This window comes from Palaemon carinicauda, unplaced genomic scaffold (assembly GCF_036898095.1).
Source record: "Palaemon carinicauda isolate YSFRI2023 unplaced genomic scaffold, ASM3689809v2 scaffold30, whole genome shotgun sequence".
NCBI classification, from domain to species: Eukaryota; Metazoa; Arthropoda; class Malacostraca; order Decapoda; family Palaemonidae; genus Palaemon; species Palaemon carinicauda.
Genome location: NW_027170666.1, coordinates 458,207 through 484,997, shown reverse-complemented (window position 1 = coordinate 484,997; position 26,791 = coordinate 458,207). Strand labels below are relative to the sequence as shown.

Genomic DNA, 26,791 nt, shown 5'->3' with positions numbered 1-26,791 from the left:
AATTTTTTAAAATATTTATAATAAATAGTTTTTCTGCAGATGAGTAGTATTTATCTTTACAGTTGTTTTAAACATTCATTGAAGTTTTTTTTGGCAAAAGAAAAAAGGAGGTTACTGCAAAAACTGATTTTTCAAAAATTTTTTTTGGCGTCGGGGTCGTTCGCGTCCGAGTATACCCTTAAAGGGGTGTCCGAGGACCGTACCTATCCAGGGTTAATGTTTCTGCTAAGGTGATACGTAAAAAGAAAAAAAAAATTGGGTATGTTATACTGACTTTTATAATGTTACAGGTCGAAATTAAACGTTTTACGACAAGCTGAGTTTTTATCTGCTCCTGAGCATACATTTCGACAACACTCATCATGGCAGATAAAGGGAAAAATGGCAGCTCCATGGGGGAAAATGATAGTGCTAGGATGTCACTGGAGGCACAGAAGAAGGCCAAACAGCAGAGGGGAACCGCAAAGGCAAAACTAACACGTAAGCTTGATAAGTTTCATGAGTATATGTTAGATCAAATGGCATTAGAAATTTTAGAAGAAAGATATGAGAGTGTTGTTAAGGCTTATGATGAAGTTGAACTAGCTAATGAACAGTATTGCAATTTATTAGATGAGAACTGTGATGCTCAATTGATAGAGGAGGCTAACGTTTATATCAAAGCATTAGAAAATAGAAAGTGTGCAGGTCATGTGATATTTGTGAAAGTTAAAGACGAAATGCAGGTGAAAAAAGTTTTAAAAGTAAAACAAATTGATGTGCCCAGGTTTCACGGAGATGTGAGAGATTATAGCAATTTCAAGAGAGATTTTTTTTAGACTAATGCAATGAAATTATGGGAAAGATCCCTTTGTGCTAAGACAGTGTCTCTCAGGAGAGGCCTTGGATACAGTTCGTGGTGCAGATCATGACTTTGATAAAATGTTTGAGCGATTAGATGAAACTTTTGGAAACAGCAGAACCATTATTGATGTAGTAGTAGAGGACATAAGGTCAATTAAACCTATTTCCGAAGGGGATAGTGAGAGTTTCATTAAGATGGTTGATAAGATTGAGCAATGCTATCTTTACTTAGACCAAATGAGTTTGGCTTCAGAATTAAATACTGCTAACATGACTAGGCAGATAGAAAAACTATTACCACCTACACAGAAGCGTGAATGGGTTAAGTTAGCAGAGTGTGTAGATAATCGTGACCTATTCGGAAAGTTGTTGGAATACCTTTTGAGTGAAAAGAAATCAATGAAATATCTTAATGCTAATATTAGAAGCAATAATAATATTAAGGCTAAAGTGAATTATACCTGCACTTATGAAGATCAGCGTAGTACAAAGCAAGGAAGAGAGTCAGATGTAATGGAAAGGATAGCAGGACTTGAAAAGGCTATTACAAATATCACTGACCTTTTCACTAAAATTACAGAAGACAATGCTGAACGGAACAGGAATAAGATCAGTGACAACACAAGGCTGCATAGGTGCTGGTATCATGGCTCAGATGGACATGAATTCTTAGACTGTAAAACTTTCCAGAACTTGAGTATCAATGACAGAATGGAGAGTGTAAAGAAGAAAGGTATTTGCTTTAATTGCCTTAAAGGTGTTCACATAGCAAGAAAATGTCTAAAGAAGTCCAGATGTAATACTGTAGATGTTAACAATGAACCTTGTGGGAAACTTCATCATACTATTATACATGAGGGATTCATAACAGGAAATTCCTTTGTAAGTCTGAAAAGAAACGGTGTTTTATTTATGGTACAAAGATCAAGTGTGGTAATCAGGAGTTACAAACTTTATTTGACTCAGGAGCTGATATAACAATGATAAGAAATGATGTGGCTAAGGCATTGGGACTGAAAGGAAAATGTGTCAGATTAGCTGTGACTAAATTGGGCGACAGAACTGTGACATACAGTAGTAAAGAGTATGATCTGGTTTTAACCGACAAGGATGGGAATGATGTCAATGTTACTGCTTATGGAATCGATGACATTACATCTCAAGTCGGTAAGGTAGATTTATCAAAAGTGAAACATTTATTCAAGGGTGTTAGTGTATGTGCATTAGATAGACCTTATGGGAAAATAGATCTCCTAATTGGTTCTGATTATTGCTCTTTAATTCCAACAGTTAAGGAAACTGTGGCTGAAAATTTACAGCTCAGGGAATCACAGTTTGGAATGTGTGTGTATGGCAGTCATCCCGACATTGTTACCTTATCAGTGTTTAGGAGTAATCCAGGCATTAGCATTAATCATGTTTCCAGTACAATATCCGACTATGATATATCTGTAGAACCCGTAATTGATATTACAGCACAGATAAATGATTTCTTCACCATTGAACACTTAGGAACTGATTGTAATCCCAGATGTGGTAGTTGTCGTTGTGGGAAATGTGCAACAGGCAATGGCAATTATAGTATAAAAGAGGAAAAGGAGCTGGCTCTTATTGAAAGTGGGTTGATGTATTACCCGGACAGAAAAGAATAGTCTGCTAAATTTCCATGGACTAAGGATCCCAAACTGTTGCAAAATAATGTATCTGTAGCTGTAGCTAGACTGAAAGGCACAGAGAAAAGATTGATGAAACTGGGTTCAGACTATGCTCAAGCTTATAATCACCAGATACTTGACATGACAAAGCGCAATGTAATTCGGAAGTTATCCGATGAAGAGGTTAAAAACTATGTTGGTCCTGTCACATACATTCAACATCATGAAGTGTTAAAACCAGGATCTGTATCAACCCCATTGAGAATTGTTTTTGATTCATCGGCAAAGTATATGGGCCAGTCTCTAAATAGTTCTTGGGCAAAGGGCCCTAATATTTTGAACTCAATGTTTGGTATATTACTAAGATTTCGTGAAAAGGCTATAGGCATAGCCGGTGACATAAGCAAAATGTATAATTGCATTAAGCTTCCAGAATTAGAACAACATGTACATAGATTTGTTTGGAGAAATTTGCAAAGTAATGGCAAACCTGATCACTATGTAATGACATGCATGGGTTTCGGGGATAGGCCCTCAGGAATGATTGCAATGTTAGCTCTCAGACATACTGCAGAATTGTCGGTAAAAGACTTCCCAGAAGCATCACGTGTGATAATGACTAATTCCTATGTAGATGACATAATCCATTCTGTTGAGAGTAAAGCTGAGGCATTTAGCCTAATTAGAGATATTGAAAATGTACTCTCTAAAGGCAGTTTTAAAATTAAACGATGGACCATTACCGGAGATAATGAGCATTCTGACTTTGAATTGTCCCAGAATAGTAATGAAAGAATACTTGGCCTTAACTGGCAATGCAATAAGGAAGTGTTTTATTTTAAAACTAAGTTAAATTTCTCTCCAAAATATAAGGGTGTAAGAACAGAGCCAGACTTAAACAAGTTGAATTTCTTTGAAAATATACCTTCTGTTTTAACAAAAAGGGTTGTCGTCAGTCAGATGTGTTCTGTTTACGACCCACTGGGGTTTTTGCTTCCATTCACACTGAAAGCAAAGATTTTGCTACGAGACGCTGTGAAATGTGACTTTAAATTGGGATGGGACGATCCCTTGCCTTCCTATTTAAAAGAACAGTAGGTGTCATATTTTTGTGAATTATTTGGTACTGAAACTCTGTATTTTGAAAGGAATGTTAAGCCAACCTCAGCCAAAGGATTGCCTTTACTTGTTATTTTCAGTGATAGTTCAACAAATGCTTATGGTGCTGTTGCATATGCTAGGTGGGAGTTAGAGTCTGGTGCATTTAAGAGCAGGCTCATTGTGGCAAAGAGTAGGATAGCCCCCAGTAGACAGTTATCTATTCCAAGGCTTGAATTGTGTGGAGCTGTTATAGCGTGCAGTATGCGTAAAGCTATTAAAGATGAAATGACATATAAATTTAGTTCGGTAATGCACATAACAGATTCCTCCATTGTTAGAGCACAAATCCAAAAGGAATCTTATGGCTTTGGAACTTTCGTAGCCACTAGAATAGCAGAAGTTCAATCAAAAAGTGACCCAAATGAATGGTGGTGGATTGCTTCTGGATTAAATCCTGCTGATCTATTGACCAGACCCCAGGACCCTTTAAATGTTGCAGTTGTCTATTCATGGAAATATGGTCCAGAGTTTATGGCCCTTCCTTTAGAAGTGTGGCCTATCAATCAATCGGTGAATTGTGAGTTACCTGATAGAATTCATGTTAATCTTGCACAATACTCTGTTCATGAAGAAACCATAATTGATGCGTCGAAATTCAACAACTATAATATGTTAATTGCAGTCACTGCTAGGATATTTAACATTGTTAAGGTGAAATCTTTTAAGGGTGTTCTAAAGAAACTTGAACCTGGATCACTCCAGGAAGCCGAGAGGTTTTGGATTATGCAAGCACAAAAAAGTCTTCCTGAGAACTGGGAAAAATGCTTTCAAAGATTAGGACCATTTCAAGCTGAAGATGGTACAATTATGGTAGGACAAAGAATGGAAAGATGGTTGAAACATAATTGGAACCAAAATAGCTTCATTCTATTACCTGGTAAGCATCCATTTACAGTCTTGTACATTAGTTATTTACACAGGTTGGATCATGCTGGAGTTGATGTTACACTATGTAAGCTTCAGTCTAAATTTTGGGTTCCTTCAGCACGTAAAATTATAAGATCGATAAAGAGAGGTTGTATTCTTTGCAGGAAACTAGATGCCACAGTTGAAGGTCAAAGAATGGGTCAGATTTCTGATGAAAGAATGAGTCCTTGTCCAGCATTCTATCACAGTGCTGTGGATATTTTTGGACATTTTCAAATCAAAGATAATGTAAAGAAAAGGACAACTGGTAAAGCTTATGGTGTTATATTCAATTGTATTGTTACACGTGCCGTGTATATTGATGTTGTAGATGGATATGATACTTCTAGTTTTTTAAAGTGTTTCAGAAGATTTACAGCGGTTCATGGCTATCCTGATACTGTACACTCTGACTTAGGCTCACAATTGGTATCAGCAAGTAAAGAACTTAAGAGTGATATTAACAACTGGAACATACACGAGATCGCTGAATTTGGAGCAAAGGAAGGCTTGAAATGGAAATTTAATCGATCTGCAGATGCTGCATGGCAGAATGGGGTAAGTGAGGCCTTAATTAAGTCCGTAAAAAGGTCTCTGTCAATGCTCATAGGAACTACTATCTTGACATTTAGTGATTTGCAGACAACATTTTTTAAAATAGCAAACTTAATGAATGAAAGGCCTATTGGAATATAATGTTACAGGTCGAAATTAAACGTTTTACGGCAAGCTGAGTTTTTATCTGGTACCTGAGCATACAGTTTACAACTTGAAACATTGCTACGAATTAACCACGGAAATCCTTAGTGTAATACCTTTTATAGGAGCAATCATGCTGGAAGCCAGCATGCCCTTACCTAAATACCACTAATTCGTCTGTCATGACTGGAACACCACTAATGACACATTTGCTGTCAAACTTTCAAATTAACACCAAAAGCAAGGTTGTCTTTCTGTTCTAGTCCTTCATTGACCCTATTGGCCTTATCTCACCGGTCACTGTTCGAGGCAAACTCTTCATTTGAAGACTCTATATGATTGATCAGAGTTGGGATTCAAGACTGAGCACAGGCTTAATTCGCGAGCTTGGTGATTTTCCTAAAAAGTACAACGTTCTTGATAACATCAAGGGGCCTCAAAATGCCCATAATGATTACTAGGCCTTCTTACAAGTGTATGAGTATGCCTCCAAGCAAGTCATTGGAGTGGCAACCTACCTGGTCACAGATGAATGGAAATGCCAGCTCCTCACAGCCAAGGCACAAGTCATTCTCAAATGTATGCCGGAATTGGTTGAAAGTCAGTCCTTTCCCAAGGTTGAGTTAACAGCATTCCTGTATAGATGCCGGATGGCCCAGTAACTGATTGAATTGCGTCCTGAAACCTAGGTCTCCACAAAGGTGTGGTCTGATGCCTTCACAGCCCTAGAGTGAGTTCAGAGCCGGCAGAGCACGGCCCTAAGCATCCTAGATAGGGTCAAGGAAATATGCGGTATCAAGTTGAACTTTCGTCTGTTACTCAATTATGTCCCCACATTGTGCAATCCTGTCGACCTGGCATCACTGGGAGTAGCCAACAGAGTCGTCCCTATGTCCAACTTCTGGCTTCATAAACCATCCTGGCTAACAGACATCTCAGCTTACTCGGACCAAAATAGTTTTATGAATGAATGGGAGATAAAAGCTGGTTCCATCAGAAATTTCTTGCATCAAACTCAAAGGTTTGCACATTTTACTTCTCCTGACAAGACGGTTAAGAGCTATGCAGCTCTGCTTAAACTAACGAGTTGATGGGCCGAGCATGAATTGGCCCACTTTATCTTTAAGTTCCTAGAGAGACTGCTTACTGCCATCATTCATGTCTCATAGGGCGGCGGTTCACCTGACATAATTCAATGAATACAAGGTAAACCCAGCTTCTTGACGTCATAAGAATGCACCTCTATCAGACAAAAGAATCAATATATTGACACCAGAGGTGTGTTAAGAGGTTGTTCCCTCCTCAGAGACAGACCCCCGAAGTCTGGCTACATGGACCTCATTCTCCTATAGTACCATTGTGCTCTCAGTAGAATCATTGTTGAGCACTGGCATGGAGTGCTGCTACACTGTAACACCTCCTCTCTACTTGTTAACTTGTGCAATGAATTTTGGGTTCCCCTAATGTGACAAGTGAAGAACCACATTCAATGGTGCATACACTGTAAAAGAGTACAATGGCTGCCATACTCTACCTCTCTGTTAGCTTCAGTCTACTTCAATTATCTCAACACAGAGGTCCCTTTCAGAGTAAGTGGACTACACTGGCTTCAAGGTACACCGCTCACATGTAAACATGGTTTATGTAATACTGATACCTGCACTGACATGCAAATGGTAGCTCAAGAAACCGCTACATCATTGACAGTTGTGGAACTACTCCTAGCGATACGAAGGTTTGTTGCCCAATTTGTGAAGCAAAAGTGTATTGTTACTAACAATTCCTTGACCTTTAAAGCAAGCCTGATGCTCCTGACAGAGATCATGCAACCCCCTGTTATTGACAGAATCAAATGAGCAATTGATTGAATTTGCCTATCTCAACATGCGCAAAACCACTGACTTTTGTCACCCGACGAATGATTAGTTTTGTAACCTTAGTCCAAAAATCGAATGTGCGGTAAATGATTGGCCCCTAATGTAACTGGATGCAAATTATCTAACTGATATACCCTTCACACAGAGCTACCTACTCTATGGTAGAACCCTCTCTTTGGCAGACTTGATTGATCATGCTTTTCAAGAGAGAAACTTCCTCTGCCATGACTACCTGAAACTAACCAACATGGGAACATTCCTTGAGAGGTGTAATTATGATTACCTCAGTTCCCTTCAAGAATGACACAAGAAACCTTTCGCCTCCACCTAACCATTCCCAAGGTTGGAGATTTATGCTTGGTAATCTGAATGAAGTCAGTCGATAGGAATACCGTTTAAGCCATATATTTAAGGTTTACCAAGGTTAAGACGGACACATCAGAACAGTCCAAATCCCCTCCATGAACAGAGAATATGCGCATCCTCTCAACCGAATAATACTTTTGGAGCTGTAAGAGGACAACCAAATACTCACTGGACTAAGGAAGGAGGAACATCCTAACCCCTTTACACTCGAACATTGAAACCATCCTTTTGGAGACCTGCCGTCGATAAGATATGTTGATGCAACAACCCATGCCATGTTTACTCTAGCCAAAGTGATGCCTAGCCACGGCACACCACACAGTACTCTCCTAAAAAGGCTCGATCCCCATTCCAGGATGTCTTGTAAGGGCTTCTCGGGTAGTCCTCATCACTCTTGTTTGCCCTAACAACTCGGTGAACATTTACTGAAGTTTGTTTTGATTTATCCATCCCTCTACTCTTCATTTGCAGTTATAGTTGCCCTTTTTGTGGTAAGTCACGATTAAGTTTAGTTTGACTTCTGCTTATCATCATACTTTGCACACATCTCATACGCAGTTGAGGTTCAACTTAATAGCCTACTAACTGTCTCCTCATAATTGGCACACCTTAGTTTCTTTCTATTTAATGTTGCTTCTTTGAAAGATGTCAAACCTCATTATTTCTTGTAGGTTCTTCAAGCTAAGGATATTCTCCATAGTTCACTTGGAAAAAAAAGCAGCGAAATAAAAAATCATTTTTTTTTTTCCTTTTATAAGTACCTATCTATTTCAGAAAATTTGAAATATTTCATAGAGAAATAATACAAATGATTACTAGTATTTGGTAGGTTAAAATTTATCAAAAACAACAGTTATCCATATAGTTTTCTTTTATGGTAATGTTCATTTTGGTTTAACTTTATTTTATAGAATGAAATCCTTGGCTAGAAAATAATTTGTACTTCAATGTCCTATCCCACTTTGTAGCTACATACACATTTCATGCTACATATATACACATCAGCTATTACACAATCTTGACTAAACGTTCACAAGACTGTTTTGCACAATAACAGCATTAAAACTGCACAATAGTTTTCCTCTAGACATTGCAAATAATTGCTGCAATTTACTGTCACGAAGAGCACCACTTAAACTATACAAGTTGCAAATTTCTGAAAGTTTAAACACCAACCTGGACCTTCACCCTAGAATGATGTAGTCTGCATGGCATGAAAGAATGTTTTGATTTCCACAGTCTTTGGATCAAATTCATTCCTATCTTTCATCACAATTTCCATATTCAAACTCGCTATTAGAATGAACAGAGTAAGACCAAATAGTATTTATTGATAAATTAGAAAAAAAATTGACAAAAGTGTCCCTAAAATTCAGAATAATGAACAAATGTATAAATTAAATAAAAAGAGGCCACTTGTAGCTTACGTCGTTAATATAAAGACACACTGATTGGGATAATTTTCCCTTATTTCCATAAACTGAAAGAGGCTGCGTGATATTGCATATGACAGGTATCTAAGATCATTTACACAACTGTATTTAGCAGTACATATAAAGTACAATATACTTTTTTATGAAAAAAAATGAAAAACTGCCCTAACTAACCTTTGACCTAAATTTCTGACCTTATAAAGAAATGCGAAAACACCAATACGATTTACTTAATAAGCAAAACTTTCTGATTAAGAATTGTCCATTTATTTGCTTTTCCTCAAAAAGGCCTCACACAGCTTAAACCTTTGGTTGGATTTAATGTCTAGACTAATATAGGGGAAGACACTGAGTCGACTGATCAGATGGTGTGAATGTTAGCATAAATACAAGTTGACGATGAGTAAAGATTACAGACATTATTATGCCTTCCAAAGATAATTTGACTGGATATATACTGAATGGAAAAATAAATGGATTTAGAGTGAACCGAAAAATCTATTTTTGGCTGAGGTAGCCATGTCGTCCTGATGGAAGTTCCTTCATAGTAGCTTCCTAGGTTATATTTAACTACAGTGATATATCCCAGAGAATTTTACTAGAGGTATCCAGAATTCTAACTCCTGGCGCGATTATCCCCTGCATTTGTCTTTAGGTAGGGATATCGCATAAGGTCAGAGGACGTATACATGACACGCCACATAACAATCTACACCTCTAATACCGTTAACGCTTCGAGAGGGGCAAGTGGCTAGAATAGTAGGAGGGCCGTTATTAAGGCAACGCTCCTACTCGTACTGTTGTTGAGCGCCAGCACGATGCCGTTTGGTGCCATCTTGTCATTCTTTGTAGCGTTAGTGAGGTACTACAGATACAGTACATATGGGAGGGATTCATTCATCCTTTGTGAAAAGGAGGGCGGGTCCATCAGGACAACATGGCTACCTCACCCAAAATTAGATTTTTCGCTTTGCTCAAAATCCGTTTTTTGGGCTCAGGCCATGTTGTCCCGATGGAAGTTCTCCAGAGCATAAATGTATCAGTCGATTTTCAATAGCGCCAATAACCACGAGATAAATTTTTCCTTGGTCTTCTAGACCTAGAAACATACGGTGTTACCGTCATACACCTTTCAGCTGAGCATAGACTATGTCAGTGCTTCCTGCCCCTACAGGGAAGAGTCATGGGAGACTCTAGGAAAAAACCCGAGTATTGTGAGTTCAAGGAAAAATCTAGCAAGCAAGTTGTATATTAGTCTCATCTTATACATGTAAAACATAGTTTGTATTCTGGAAGGAAAAAAAATATGTATGATTACTGACACCTCCCTTGGTCTGCTTGTGTGTTGTAGACAAGGTAGACATGTTTTCATTCATGTAGGAAATTTGTACAGTCAGTAGAGTAATTTGGTTGGTGAAGTCAGTCATTACCAGGGACTCAACATAACAAAATAACATATAAATTTGATGTTTGTTTGCTTAGAACAGAAATAGAATTTATTCAGAAATATTTTCCATAAAATATGAGGATAATAATTAGCTCTGACACCTATTTTTTGTATTTTTAGAATTTTTAGGGCGAAATGAGATGCAAAAATTCTTAGCTGTGTTTATTAACAAGGCAGCATATAGAAATCATGGGTTGTAATATATACGATTAAAGAGAATTTTCTTTGAAAATATTGTGTGAAAGCATAATAATTAGTAATAACAGAAAGTAAAGTTTCATCTGAAAAAGAAACACGAAGCCACTCAAAGGGAAATATACTGATATTTCACTATTGTTTCTGTTGTTACAGTACAAAAGGAACACTTGCGTCGAATACGCATGGCACATGTGTAAGTCCTTTTATGCTTTAGTCACCTGTGTACTTAGAACAGTCTATAGTGTCATTTCCTAGAAACTTCACTAAACATGATACACCATAGGAGTAAATCATGTACACCCATCACTAAAAGTCCCAATTAGTGCAATGTTCCTTGCAGAGTTCAAGCGGCAGGTTTTAGTACACTACCTGCTGCCACCACATAATGTTTTATCTCCTGCACTTGTTTCGCATAGTGTTTGAAGAAAACCCTTGATGATTTCCATTCAGTGTAGACTGCGAAGGCTTTAGAAACTCATGTTCTGGAAGAAGTTCAGAGACGAAGCAACCTTTCTCGGATCATGATCTGCGGGTGTACTGTCTGGATCCGCTTTGCGAATGAAATAGGTGATCTTTACCATTAGTTGTTTCAAGGTTAATGTTGAACCTGAGGTTTCTACCGTGAAAAGCTGTCCTCCCTGAAAGTCTGAAGTTCTATGAATATGACGAATTCGTAGATAATTTGTAATTTTCCTAACTATACAAACCTTAGCTATTTACATGGGGTAATTACTTCGGTGTAGCTGAATGACGAGCCATAAAAGTTTTAACGGGGGTTCACTACCCCGCTGCTAGATAGCGGGGGTTAGGGAGGGGTAGCTAGCTACCCCCCCCCCCCCTCACACACACCAGTGAATGCTTCACTTTACTTATAGGTAGGACTTATCTTGGGGGACAGGGCTGGCGGGCACATATGTGTAAATAGCTAGGGTTTGTATAGTTAGGAAAAATACAAATTATCTACGAATTTGTCATTTGTTCCGTAACTGAAATACAAACCACGCTATTTACATGGGGTGACTTAACCCTTAGGAAGGGTGGTAAGTACCCTGCTATACTGGCTTTGGCTTGCCCGGGGACCCCGAACTCGAGTCTGTAGGAACTCAAGGGGTTAGGGGTCCCTGCTCCTCGCTGACAGCTGTGAAACTGCTGCGGCTTACGTAAGCTGTGTGTGAAGGTAAGAAGTGACTCTTCCTAGGAAGTTGAACTAGAGTTCTTCAGATGAAAATCTAGGCTAGGACTTTCCCAATACCACCTCGTCAAGGTATGGGGACATGACAGTATTACATCTTAATACTAGGAACACAAGGGAGCATGGCTTACCTGCAGAGGTTCGAGGTCAGCTGTGCAAGGAACCCAGGAAGCTGCTTTCTCCAAGGGAGGAGAGGATGAAGAAAAGAATATGGGCCAGGCAGAACTTTTCATTCATGCAGACTGAAACCAGGTAACAATGCCCTCAACCTTCTGCTACTTGTCCAATAAGGAGCCTGAAGTTAGACCAGCTGTTGTGCAGCCACCACAGGGCCGATAGAAAACGTATCGAGCCTCCTGTGTGTCAAGTCTTGCAGGTAGTGGGCCGTGAAGGTGGTCTAATGCTTCCACACCTCAGCTTGAAGGACCTGCGTCACTGAAAAGTTCTTCTTGAAGGCCAGGGACGTAGCCACGCTCCTGACGTCATGCGCTCTAGGGCGACGTGACGGAGGAGGGTCAGAATTCAAGGCCAGATGTATTACCTTGCGAATCCAGGCCGAGATGGTATTTCTGGTGACCCTCCTCTTTGTCTCCCCGGAGCTCACAAACAAAGCTCGCACCTGGGGACGAACTGCAGCTGCTCTTTTAACCCTGGATAGGTACGATGGGTCGTTCGCGACCCCGAGCGTAAAAAAAAAACAGGTTTTTCTCACGTGACTCACCCCCGTGACTGAATTTGTGGGTGATCAACCTGCAGAAGGTGTCTCCCCTACACGCTCTAGTAGTGTCCAGATGTGCATTGCTGTAGCTGTACTCCTTCCCCGATTTCTGAGACGCGTCGGGGTCGAGCGCGACCGAGTTTACCCTTCTAAGGTAGTTTGCATAATTATCAAAGTTATTACGTATTATGAAATTGTCGTAGAATGGTGCAACTTGTATAGGTTATCAGTTGTGGAAAGTCTTGGTGGATTGTTTGGCTACCATGTGCATGATTTTTTTTTTAGTTAAAATGTCGTTTATCACCACGAGGACCATTTTACCGCGAGTGCCCCTTTTTCATTTTTTTTCATTTTTTTGCCAAGTCATTTTTCTGTAAGATATTGCCAAATAGTGTCGTAAAACTTTTGCTTGTTTAGTATTGGAAAGTGTGTCTAGATGATCTGGCTACCCATGCATGACTTTGTTTTTGTTAGATACGACGTAGTTATTGGTATATTGGGTATTTAACTGCGGTTACCAATTTCTGTTTTTTTTCAATATTTGTAAAAATTACTACGTAGTAAGGAATTGCCGTATATTATTCATTTTTTTTCATGTTTATGTGTTAAAAAGTGTGCCTTGATGGTTGGGCTAACACGTGCATGTCTTTTTTTTTATCTGAGATGCCGTATATTAGAATGTCGGGCATTTTACCGCGAGTACCCCTTTTTCATTTTATTTTCATTTTTTTGCCAAGTCATTTTTCCGTAAGATATTGCGAAATAGTGTCGTAAAACTTTTGCTTTTTTAGTGTTGGAAAGTGTGTCTAGATGATCTGGCTACCCATGCGTGATTTTGTTTTTGTCAGATACGACGTAGTTATTGGTATATTGGGTATTTAACTGCGGTTGCCAATTTCTGTTTTTTTTTCAATATTTGTAAATATTTACTACGTAGTAAGAAATTGCCGTATATTATTGATTTTTTTTTTCATGTTTATGTGTTAGAAAGTGTGCCTTGATGGTTGGCCTAACACGTGCATGTCTTTTTTTTTATCTGAGATGCCGTATATTAGAATGTTGGGCATTTTTCCGCGAGTGCCCCTTTTTATTTGTTTTGCATTTTTTTGCTTAGTCATGTTACCGTAAGGAATTGGCAAGTAGTGTCGCAAAACTTATATTTTTATAGTGTTGGAAAGTGTTTCTAGATGATCTGGCTACCCATGCCTATTTTTTTTTTAGCCAGATATGGCGTATATATAAGTATGTGTTCGATTTTCCGGTGATTGCCATTTTTTCGTTTTTTCCCATTTCTTTCAATATTACTACGTACTAAGGAACTATCACAGAGTAATGATTCATTTATATGTTTATTTGTCGGAAAATGTGCCTTGATGGTTTGCCTAGCACGTGGCTGAAATTTTTTTTTTCTGAAATGCCGTATATTAGAATGTTAGCCATTTTTCCACGAGTGCCCCTTTTTATTTGTTTCGCATTTTTTTGCTTAGTCATGTTACCGTAAGGAATTGGCAAGTAGTGTCGCAAAACTTATAATTTTATAGTGTTGGAAAGTGTTTCTAGATGATCTGGCTACCCATGCCTATCTTTTTTTTTTTAGCCAGATATGGCGTATATATAGGTATGTGTTCGATTTTCCTGTGATTGCCATTTTTTTGTTTTTTCCCATTTCTTTCAAAATTACTACGTACTAAGGAACTATCACAGAGTAATGATTCATTTAGATGTTTATTTGTCGGAAAATGTGCCTTGATGGTTTACCTAGCACGTGGCTGAATTTTTTTTTTTTCTGAAATGCCGTATATTAGAATATTAGCCATTTTTCCGCGAGTGCCCCTTTTTATTTGTTTTGCATTTTTTTGCTTAGTCATGTTACCGTAAGGAATTGGCAAGTAGTGTCGCAAAACTTATATTTTTATAGTGTTGGAAAGTGTTTCTAGATGATCTGGCTACCCATGCCTATCTTTTTTTTAGCCAGATATGGCGTATATATAGGTATGTGTTCGATTTTCCGGTGATTGCCATTTTTTCGTTTTTTCCCAATTCTTTCAAAATTACTACGTACTAAGGAACTATCACAGAGTAATGATTCCTTTAGATGTTTATTTGTCGGAAAATTTTGTTTACTTTTTTTTTGATTGAATATCATCAAATTTTTTCAGCTAAAATATTATATTGTTTTACATTTTTTTTTTCGATTTTATTTCCCTTCAAAAAATTTTTTTTGGGTCAGAATTTCAATTTTATAGTCGTAAAATAATCGACAATTATCCAGAACCCACCATACAATTTTTATGCATATCCAATAATAATTAGATTAGTAAATAACACCTTGAAATTGACATACCCTTCCTACATTTCAAGTGGCAGATTAGGGAGTCTGAGTCAGTGTGGTTGGCGGCCATTTTGTGGACATATCCGAAGCGTAAGTTGCCCTATCTATATATATTCTTGTTCCCTATAGAATTTGTGATATTTTGGTATATTTTTACCTGCATAAATATCATATTATATATTAAATATATGTATTTTTTTACGAAATTTCTAAGTACTCAAAAAATTACCTTTAGATATGGCCCCTGATATAAATGTAATTTACAAAATAATGAAGATTTTTTTACATATTTCTATTTTAGGATAACATATGTTTATTCCCTAAAAAAATTAGCCACTTCCTATTTCATTTGGGTACCCAAAAAAATTCATGAAATTTGGACAAATTTTTTTGGCCAAAAAAAGTTACTCTTTTTTTCTCATTTCAGATCTTCACCTCCATGGGTCTGACTTCCTCCAAAATACATCAAGATGTGTCCTAAACATTCAAGAATCAATTCCTAAAAGGATTTGTGTATATATGTATAAACTTTTTTTTTATAAATTTTTATGTCAGGTCTTTTTTTTTTCTACTTAATTTTTTAAAATATTTATAATAAATAGTTTTTCTGCAGATGAGTAGTATTTATTTTTACAGTTGTTTTAAGCATTCATTGAAGTTTTTTTTGGCAAAAGAAAAAAGGAGGTTACTGCAAAAACTGATTTTTCAAGAATTTTTTTTGGCGTCGGGGTCGTTCGCGTCCGAGTATACCCTTAAAGGGGTGTCCGAGGAGAGTACCTATCCAGGGTTAAGATACAACCTCAGACTCCTGACTGGGCACAGTAGGAGATGGTCTGGGTCATCTGTTACAGAACGGAGACTCGAAACCCGAAAGGAGTCGAACCTTGGGTCCGGCACTCCCGGGTTCTGAGTCGGCAACAAACTCAGGGACGAAGCTGAACGTTACCTCCCACCATCCCCTTGAATGGGCGACGTCGTATGAGAAACCATGAAGCTCACTGACTCGCTTGGCCAAGGCCAAAGCTAGCAGGAAAACCGTCTTCCAGGTAAGGTGGCGATCAGAAGCCTGGCGTAATGGTTCGTAGGGAGGTCTCTTAACCCTGGATAGGTACGCTCCTCGGACACCCCTTTAAGGGTATACTCGGACGCGAACGACCCCGACGCCAAAAAAAATTCTTGAATAATCAGTTTTTGCAGTAACCTCCTTTTTTCTTTTGCCAAAAAAAACTTCAATGAATGCTTAAAACAACTGTAAAGATAAATACTACTCATCTGCAGAAAAACTATTTATTATAAATATTTTAAAAAATTAAGTAGAAAAAAAAAAAGACCTGACATAAAAATTCATAAAAAAAATGTTAATACATATATACACAAATCATTTTAGGAATTGATTCTTGAATGTTAAGGACACATCTTGATGTATTTTGGATGAAGTCAGACCCATGGAGGTGAAGATCTGAAATGAGAAAAAAAGGATAACTTTTTTTGGCCAAAAAAATTTGTCCAAATTTCATGAATTTTTTTGGGTACCCAAATGAAATAGGAAGTGGCTAATTTTTTTAGGGAATAAACATATGTTATCCTAAAATAGAAATATGTAAAAAAATCTTCATTATTTTGTAAATTACATTTATATCAGGGGCCATATCTAAAGGTAATTTTTTGAGTACTTAGAAATTTCGTAAAAAAATACATATATTTAATATATAATATGATATTTATGCAGGTAAAAATATACCAAAATATCACAAATTCTATAGGGAACAAGAATATATATAGATAGGGCAACTTACGCTTCGGATATGTCCACAAAATGGCCGCCAACCACACTGACTCAGACTCCCTAATCTGCCACTTGAAATGTAGGAAGGGTATGTCAATTTCAAGGTGTTATTTACTAATCTAATTATTCTTGGATATGCATAAAAATTGTATGGTGGGTTGCTGGATAATTGTCGATTATTTTACGACTATAAAATTGAAATTCTGACCCCAAAAAAATTTTTTTGAAGGGAAATAAAAAAAAATATGTAAAACAATATAATATTTTAGCTAAAAATATTTGATGATATTCAATAAAAAAAGAAGTAAACAAAATTTTCCGACAAATAAACATATAGAGGAATCATTACTCTGTGATAGTTCTTTAGTACGTAGTAATTTTGAAAGAAATGGGAAAAAACGAAAAAGTGGCAATCGCAGGAAAATCGAACACATACCTATATATACGCCATATCTGGCTAAAAATAAAGATAGGCATGGGTAGCCAGATCATCTAGAAACACTTTCCAACACTATAAAAATACAAGTTTTGCGACACTACTTGCCAATTCCTTACGGAAACATGACTAAGCAAAAAAATGCAAAACAAATAAAAAGGGGCACTCGCGGAAAAATGGCCAACATTCTAATATACGGCATTTCAGAAAAAAAAAATTTCAGCCATGTACTAGGCGAACCATCAAGGCACATTTTCCGACAAATAAACATATAAATGAATCATTACTCTGTGATAGTTCCTTAGTACGTAGTAATTTTGAAAGAAATGGGAAAAAACGAAAAAGTGGCAATCGCAGGAAAATCGAACACATACCTATATATACGCCATATCTGGCTAAAAAAAAGATAGGCATGGGTAGCCAGATCATCTAGAAACACTTTCCAACACTATAAAAATATAAGTTTTGCGACACTACTTGCCAATTCCTTACGGTAACATGACTAAGCAAAAAAATGCAAAACAAATAAAAAGGGGCACTCGCGGAAAAATGGCTAACATTCTAATATACGGCATTTCAGAAAAAAGAAATTCAGCCACGTGCTAGGCAAACAATCAAGGCACATTTTCCGACAAATAAACATCTAAATGAATAATTACTCTGTGATAGTTCCTTAGTACGTAGTAATTTTGAAAGAAATGGGAAAAAACGAAAAAATGGCAATCACAGGAAAATCGAACACATACCTATATATACGCCATATCTGGCTAAAAAAAAAGATAGGCATGGGTAGCCAGATCATCTAGAAACACTTTCCAACACTATAAAATTATAAGTTTTGCGACACTACTTGCCAATTCCTTACGGTAACATGACTAAGCAAAAAAATGCAAAACAAATAAAAAGGGGCACTCGCGGTAAAATGGCCATTCTAATATACGGCATTTCAGAAAAAAAAAATTTCAGCCACGTGCTAGGCAAACCTTCAAGGCACATTTTCCGACAAATAAACATATAAATGAATCATTACTCTGTGATAGTTCCTTAGTACGTAGTAATTTTGAAAGAAATGGGAAAAAACGAAAAAATGGCAATCACAGGAAAATCAAACACATACCTATATATACGCCATATCTGGCTAAAAAAAAAGATAGGCATGGGTAGCCAGATCATCTACAAACACTTTCCAACACTATAAAATTATAAGTTTTGCGACACTTCTTGCCAGTTCCTTACGGTAACATGACTAAGTGAAAAAATGAAAAACAAATAAAAAGGGGCACTCGCGGAAAAATGGCCAACATTTTATTATACGCATTTCAGAAAAATTAATTTCAGCCACGTGCTAGGCAAACCATCAAGGCACATTTTCCGACAAATAAACATCTAAATGAATCATTACTCTGTGATAGTTCCTTAGTACGTAGTAATTTTGAAAGAATTGGGAAAAAACGAAAAAATGGTAATCACAGGAAAATCGAACACATACCTATATATATGCTATGTCTGGCTAAAAAAAAATAGGCATTGGTAGCCAGATCATCTAGAAACACTTTCCAACACTATAAAAACATAAGTTTTGCGACACTACTTGCCAATTCCTTACGGTAACATGACTAAGCAAAAAAAGGCAAAACAAATAAAAATATACGGCATCTCAGATAAAAAAAAAGACATGCACGTGTTAGCCCAACCATCAAGGCACACTTTCTAACACATAAACATGAAAAAAAATCAATAATATACGGCAATTCCTTACTACATAGTAAATTTTTACAAATATTGAAAAAAAACAGAAATTGGCAACCGCAGTTAAATACCCAATATACCAATAACTACGTCGTATCTGACAAAAACAAAGTCACGCATGGGTAGCCAGATCATCTAGACACACTTTCCAACACTAAAAAAGCAAAAGTTTTACGACACTATTTGGCAATATCTTACGGAAAAATGACTTGGCAAAAAAATGAAAAAAAATGAAAAAGGGGCACTCGCGGTAAAATGCCCAACATTCTAATATACGGCATCTCAGATAAAAAAAAAGACATGCACGTGTTAGCCCAACCATCAAGGCACACTTTCTAACAAATAAACATGAAAAAAAAATCAATAATATACGGCAATTCCTTACTACGTAGTAAATTTTTACAAATATTGAAAAAAAACAGAAATTGTCAACCGCAGTTAAATACCCAATATACCAATAACTACGTCGTATCTGACAAAAACCAAGTCACGCATGGGTAGCCAGATCATCTAGACACACTTTCCAACACTAAAAAAGCAAAAGTTTTATGACACTATTTGGCAATATCTTACGGAAAAATGACTTGGCAAAAAAATGAAAAAAAAATGAAAAAGGGGCACTCGCGGTAAAATGGTCCTCGTGGTGATGAACGACATTTTAACTAAAAAAAAAATCATGCACATGGTAGCCAAACAATCCACCAAGATTTTCCACAACTGATAACCTATACACGTTGCACCATTCTACGACAATTTCATAATACGTAATAACTTTGATAATTATGCAAATTACCTTAGAAGGGTAAACTCGGTCGCGCTCGACCCCGACGCGTCTCAGAAATCGGGGAAGGAGTACAGCTACAGCAATGCACATCTGGACACTACTAGAGCGTGTAGGCGAGACACCTACTGCAGGTCGATCACCCACAAATTCAGTCACGGGGGTGAGTCACGTGAGAAAAACCAGTTTTTTTTTGACGCTCGGGGTCGCGGACGACCCACCGTACCGTTCCAGGGTTAAGAGACCTGAGAACTCGAACCACGTTCCATGGAGGAGGTCTCACTTCCGACTGACGGCAGGTAAGTTCATAACTCCGTATGAGAAAAGAAAGTTCCAGCGAGGAAGAAATGTCCATTCCTTTAAGCTTGAAGGCAAGACTTAAGGCTGAGCGATAGCCTTTCACTGCCGAGACTGAAAGTCGCATTTCCTCCCTCAGATAAACGAGGAACTCCGCTATTGCTGGTAAAGTGGCATCGAGGGGAGAGATACCCCTTCCACGACACCAACCACAGAAAACTCGCCACTTCACCTGGTAGACTCCTGCGGATGACTTGCGCAGGTGGCCAGACATCCTGTTCAAGTTGCGAAAATCCTCTCTCTGTGAGGAGATGCTGGATAGTCTCCAGGAGTGAAGTCGAAGCGAAGCCACGGCTTTGTGGTAGATGTTGGAGTGTGGTTGTTTGAGTAGCTCGTGAGGTGGAGCGAGCTCCCTCGGAATCTCCGTGAGGAGTTGCAGAAGGTCCGGGAACCACTCTGCATGATGCCATAGTGGAGCTATCAGGGTCATTGAGAGATTGACCGATGTTCAGGTCTTGTTTAGTACCCTCCTCATCGTACAGAACGGGGGAAAGGCTTACACATCGACGTTGTCCCACCGTTGTTGGAAGGCATCCTGCCAGAGAGCCTTTGGGTCCGGGACTGGGGAGCAGTACAGCGGGAGCTTGGTGTTCAGTGCCATAGCGAACAGATCTACCGTCGGGGAACCCCACAAAGTCAGGACTTTGTTGGCTATCTGAGGATCCAAAGACCATTCGGTACTCACTATTTGCGTTGCCCTGCTCAGACTGTCGGCGAGCACATTCCTTTTGGCCCGGAATGAAGTGAGCCGCTAGTGAAATCGAGTGGACTTCGGACCATCTCAGGATCTCTACTGCAAGATGGGATAGCTGTTCCGAAAAGGTACCTCCCTGCTTGTTGATATAAGCCACCACCGTGGTGTTGTCGCTCATCACCACCACAGAGTGGCCCGACAGGATTTGGTGGAACTTCTGAAGTGCCAGGAACACTGCCTTCATTTCTAGTAGGTTTATGTGAAGGTACTTTTCTGATTCTGACCACAGGCCTGAGGTCCTGTGGCTCAAACGTGGGCCCCCCCACCCTTTGTTTGATGCGTCCGAGAGCAGCATCAATTCTGGGGGAGGGACGAGAAGATCCACTCCCTTTCATAGATTCTCGTCTGCCACCTACCACGGGAGGTCCGCCCGTTCCGCAGGTCCCATAGGGATCAAGGTGTCCGGGGAGTCGTGATCTTGACTCCACTGGGACTTGAGTCGCCACAAGAGGGATCTCATCCTGAGGTGACTGTTGGGACAGGGAGGAGAGGTGGCCGAGGAGACGAAGCCACGATTGGCCTGGGAGTTCTTCTCCATTGAGGAAAGGTCTCGCGACCTTCCTCAGCCTTGCTATCCTTTCGTCTGATGGGAAGGCTTTGTGGAGATTGGTGTCTATGACCATGCCTAGATATACCAGTATCTGATAGGGCTGCAGGGAGGACTTCTCGAGATTTACCACGATCCCTAGATCCTGGCAAACTTCGAGGAGTTTGTCTCGGTGGCGAAGAAGGGTTGCCTCCAAGTCTGCTAGGATCAGCCAGTCGTCCAGATAACGAAGGAGACGGATACCAATCTTGTGGGCCCACGAAGAGATGATGGTGAATACTCTGGTGAACACCTGAGGGGCTGTGGAGAGACCGAAACACAGCAACTTGAACTGGTAGATCTTGTTGTCTAGGCGGAATCTTAGGTACTTCCTTGAAGACGGATGGATAGGGATCTGGAAGTACGCGTCCTTCAGGTCCAGTGTACACATGAAGTCTAGTGGTCTCACCGCAAGTCTGACCATGTCTGCCGTCTCCATGCTGTACGGAGTCTGCTTGACAAACCCGGTCAGGGTCGAGAGGTCAATGACTGGTCTCCAGCCTCCAGACGCCTTTCTCACAAGAAAGAGTTGACTCTAGAAGCCTGGGGACCTGTCTGCAACATGGTCTGGACTTCTGCCGGAAGGGCCTGCCCTTTTGCCCATCCCATGGAAAAAGAGCTCAACGACACTGGATTCGCTGGTAGGGGAAGTAGAGAGGCTGTGAACGGGACGTGATACCCTAGAGTGATCACGGAGATCGTCCAGTCATCCGCCCCGAGTTGCTGCCACCTTGTCGCGCAACTCTGTAGGCATCCCCCCACTGGTGGACATGCAGGGGGATTGCCAACCCTAGCGTTTCCGGCCTCGGCTGTTACCTCTAGGGTTTTTGCCTCCCCAGGAGGACTTCTTGCTCCTTCTGCTCTTGGCAGGAAAGGGCTTAGACACCTTGGGCTTCGCTGTAATCGTCTTCGTTGTGTCCTTAGCTGGACGGGGCTGCTGAACCGCTGGTGGTTTGTAGGGCCTCGATGTCAGGGCCCTGTGGATGAGGGAGTCCTGGTTGGATTTCCTCCACCTCTCAGAGGTGAGCTCCATGTCCTTAGGCTCAAACAGGCTCTTACCAAGGACGGAAGAGTGTCTGAGCCTGCTAACCTCTGCACTGGGGACCTTCTGATGGAACTTCTCAGCCACAGCGTCCCGACGCTTGAGGATCGTATTGGCACACAAGCTTGAGACTTGGTGGGCCAGAAACTCAATGGTCCGTGTGCCCGAGAGTAGGAAAGTCTCCAGCGCTTTTCTGTTGCTTTCTTTGGAGAGGTCCTCAGACCGCACCAGGATGCCCAGAGACCCCAGCCAGATGTCGAGCCACGAAGTTGCCTGCATGGCACCCTTGGTGACCTTCTCCTGGCTTAGGATCTCAGTGGCTGAGAAGGACACGTGCCAGTTGGAGAGTCTCTCAAGAGGGACTCCCCCTGTGAGTTCTTCCACAGAGTGGTGTAACGGAAGACTCAGACAAGACTCCTCAAGGATCTCAAAGTACCTCCTCTGATGGACTCGAGGAGGAGGAAGGAGCTTGTTACCGGCACTCGATCTGCTGGAGGAGGCAAGCTTAGAGAGCTGGCCCTCGACCTTGTCCCTGGTACTCTTCATCCCCTGAACCCAGGGCAAAGCTGCACTGGCCCTAGAGGGTTTCTGGGTGCCATAGACGCGGTCCAGGACCGTGTCCTTACCTTCGCGAGGGGGAATCTCAGGGACTGGGATCCCATTGAGGTTCCTCATGCGTGTCAGGACTTGCCAGAAAGCGTGTTCTAACTCCTGGTGCTCTCCTCCCGAAGGACTGGCAGCGAAGTCTCCCGTCTCCAGTGGCTCTTCCTGGGGGGACACGTGGACATCCTCGATGTCTCTAGACGGTTCCTGCCTGATCCTCGCTGACAACTTGGGAATCGTCTTAGAGTACTTAGGCTCCCTCCTGGATGGGATACAGGACTCGAGCAGCGAAGGGGGCAGGCTCTTTTCCACCCTGGTTGAGACGACTTCTCAGGGAGAGGCGGAGCTTCTCCCATTGGTGCGATGGGGGAATGGTCCGGCTCATCCGACTCTCCTGAGGAAGGGTAGTCCTCATCCGCAGGGGAGAGAGAGAAGGTCTGGGGGGGAGAAGGAGCCTTGCACAAGGATCTGGGAGGAGACAGTATAGGCCTCGGAGGAGTTTCCACAAGAGAGACTGCTCTCTTCCTCTTCAGGGGGGAGGAAGCTGCCGCTGGTTTGTGACCCGAGTAAGAGAGGGCGGGCTTGATCGCCTGCACAAGAGCTCTGACTAGGGTGCCGAACCAGGGCTGCTTGAGGGAAGGGGATTGAGGGATCCCTATTAGGAGTCGACAAACGAGGGTTCGCCTGTGGGGCTGAAAGGAATGAGTCCCTAGACCTTTCCGGGAACAGCCCCTCCTCCGGCGAGTGCGCTGGTCTGCTCTTGCGGGGAGGGGAACGAGATGAAGAACTGTCTGCCTGACGGCGCTCGCGCTGGGGCTCGTGTGCCGGGCCCTGATCAGGGTCACGCATGAAGGGCTCGTGCGATATCGGAATCTCACTTGCGCGCCCGCTCGTGCGCGGGGGCGGGCGCGGGCGCGAGGGCGTGATAGTGCGCAGGTGAGGATACAGGATCGAGGGAGCGATGGCGCGATGGCGCGCAGGCGAGGATACAGGAGCGAGGGAGCGAGGGTGCAATGGCGCGCTGGCGATAGAGCGGGCACGTGGGCGCGTGGGCGCACAGCAGCTGGAGCAGGCGCGTGGGCGCGTGAGCGCACAGCAGCTGGAGCAGGCGCGTGGGCGCGTGGTCACGAGAGCGCACAGGCGATGGCGAGGAAGCGTGGCGCGCAGGAGCCGGCACGGGAGGCGACCGAACGCGCGGGCGCGCAGCGACCTGATGCAGCCTCGGAGTGCGCGATATAACGTGGGCGCATGAGCGCGTGTCCGGAAGAATCGGGCGAGGGCGTGTGATCACTGGAGCAGGGTCGCGCGCGTTGCCGTGTGATCGCTGGAGCTGGAACGCGCGCGTTGGCGCGAAGGTTCGCGCTGGTTCGATAGGACCAGCATGCTCGCGCATCAGGATGTGGTCGCACCAGGGTGCGTTGCTGCGGCGGCTGCGCAGGGCGCGCGGTTGGATGAGGGCGCTCAGGTGTGCGCTGGATGGTTACCTTGGGCGCCTTGAAGACAGGAACGAGGCGCGTGGCAGGAACAAGGCGTGTAACCGGGGCGTCGTGGGCGGTTGTAGCATATGCAAGCTCGTGCAGTCTCAAGGGAGAGCCCAGAGTCGGCAGTGAGAGCCCGTGCGCTAACTTGGGAGCCTCCTGGGATGTCGTAGCGCGTTGGTGAGCGCGTTGGTGAGCGAGCGTGTGAGCACTGGAGCTGGAACCGGGCGTGGGAGCGTATAGCGCGTCTCCCCAGACGGGCGCGACGAGTCCGGAGGAGCCTGTGGGTGGCCGCTGGGGAACCGGAGGGCGCATATGCGCAGGTGAGCGCTGGAGCGCCGTATCAGGAAATGCTGGTGGGCGCGTGAGCGCAGGTGGCCACTGGGGCACCGGTGGGTGCGTATGCACAGGTGAGTGTTGGCGCGCTATATCAGGAACTGCCGGAGGGCGCCGGGGCGCCAAAGGGCGTGGGCGCGCAGGGGGACCCTGGCGCGTAACAGGAACGGTGGTGTGAACGAGTGAGGATGAGCGCCGTGGCGCTAAGTCAGGAACAGCGGCAGGCACAGCAGCGTCAGCCACAGGAGAACGCGCAGGAGGAACCTTGCACTTGAGGGCAAGAGGCGGGGTTTTGCGCTCAAGACCCTTCAGCCCCGAAGGGCCCGGAGACTGCACAGCGGCAGTATCGGGTGGCGCGTCATGGGCATCAGGAATGTTAGATGTGGATGGTCTGGGAGACTGGTCACTATGTCCCGAAGGACGACTATCATCCGAAGGTGATTGCGAACGATCCCCGGAGAGGTCTAGGTTGGTAGCTGGCAGGACTGGTGAACGGCGAGTCGTGTCCTCCACAGAGGACTGTGGTGACGACTAGCCGAAGAGGCGCCTCTTAACCCCCTTGTAAGGGGAAAGAAGGCCTTTACGGCGAAGGGGAGGACGAGCCTTCCACCTTATACGCCCACGAGGGGCCGTGGGATCAGCAAGCAGACCATTGATGGGCCTCCGAAGAGGAGTCTCTGTAAGTGAACTCCACCGAGGGGGAGAATCACCGGCAGGAGAGACCGTGGGACTTAGATCCTCCCTCGAAGGATGTTCAGAGGGAGAATCTAAGCCTTCAGCTACCTCAGCCACAGGAACGGGGGTTTGGCTAGACCCACGGGATGTCTCTGTCACAACAACATCAACCACAGAGAGAGGATCTATCTCCGCTGTAGTTGGTGATTGTTTGACGGCTGCTCCCAGTTTGATCATGTCAAACAGGGCTTCCTTGGAGGGCGAACCCTGCAGCCCCGAGGAAGCCCAAAGCTGAAACAAATCATTGTTAGACATAAAACCCTCCTCTGGGGGAAGAGGGGCAGCTGCCTCGTTATGGGAGGCAACTACTTCTCCCGCACCCCGGGATCGGTCAACAGCACAGTGGTCTACGCTACCACTCGCCGGCCTCTCTGAAGAGACCGCTCAAGGGGGAACTTCGGAGGAGGAAAGGGCAACGTAAGAAGAACTCCTGGAATTTTCTCTCTTCAGAGAAGCCTCTGAAGGAGAAAGATCCCTTTTGGCCTTCTTCTTACGGCGCCGGGCAAACCTCTCCCACTGGGAGGTAGACCACTCCCTACATTCAATACATATATTGTCGCTATCACACCGCTTGCCCCTACAGTGAGGACACAAGGTGTGGGGATCAGTGTCGACCGCCGACATAAGGGTCCCACAAGGGCGGCCGGGAAGTCCAGGGCAAGTACGCACTATCAATAGAGGCCAACTTCAAACACACTGCGAAAGAGAAAAAGCTAAAAACAGATTGATTATGGCAGTCAAAGCGAGGGAGAGCGCAGCCAGGTCTGTTCTCTTCCCAAGCCAAAAGTAAAGAGGAGCATTCACCGATGTGTGAGGGGGGGGGGGGTTAGCTAGCTACCCCTCCCTACTCCCCGCTAACTAGCGGCGGGGTAGTAAACTCTCATTGAAACTTTTATGGCTCGTCATTCAGCTACGCCGAAGTAATTACCCCATTTAAATAACGTGGTTCGTATTTCAGTTACGGAACAAATAGACCTTTAGGCATTCTACTGGACATAGAGATGCTTCTTCCTTCAGAGGGCAGATTCTCCAGGGACCCCACCTCTCGGTGGGCAGCTCATTCTTGGCGAGAAATGCTGGGTCAGGAAATTGGTTCAGTTCTCCGCAGTCTGTGAACGGAATGTGGCTTGCCCGGCTGACGTTCTGGTGAGCATCTATTCTGATGGAACCAGAACTGAAACCAGTCACCGTTAACCTTTAACCTTTAAGTCTCGCTCCTGAGGCTACTGCAAATAAGAATATCACCTTTTGAGTCAAATCTTTTAGAGAGCAATTTTCGTTGTTCAAGGTAGATGCTAGATGAAGAACCTTACCCAAGGAC

The 26,791-nt window shown here is 42.5% G+C and overlaps 1 protein-coding gene across 1 annotated transcript in view; it reads left to right on the top strand.

Annotated features, from left to right (window-relative positions):
- The first annotated feature begins 2,588 nt into the window (after window positions 1–2,588).
- Window positions 2,589–26,791, top strand: part of LOC137636448 (uncharacterized) — a 49,710-nt gene continuing 25,507 nt past the window's right edge. Inside the window, exons 1-2 of the mRNA XM_068368873.1 lie at window positions 2,589–3,592; window positions 3,698–5,123. Coding sequence (XP_068224974.1) covers window positions 2,589–3,592; window positions 3,698–5,123 — 2,430 coding nt within the window. The remainder of the gene's footprint in view (window positions 3,593–3,697; window positions 5,124–26,791) is intronic.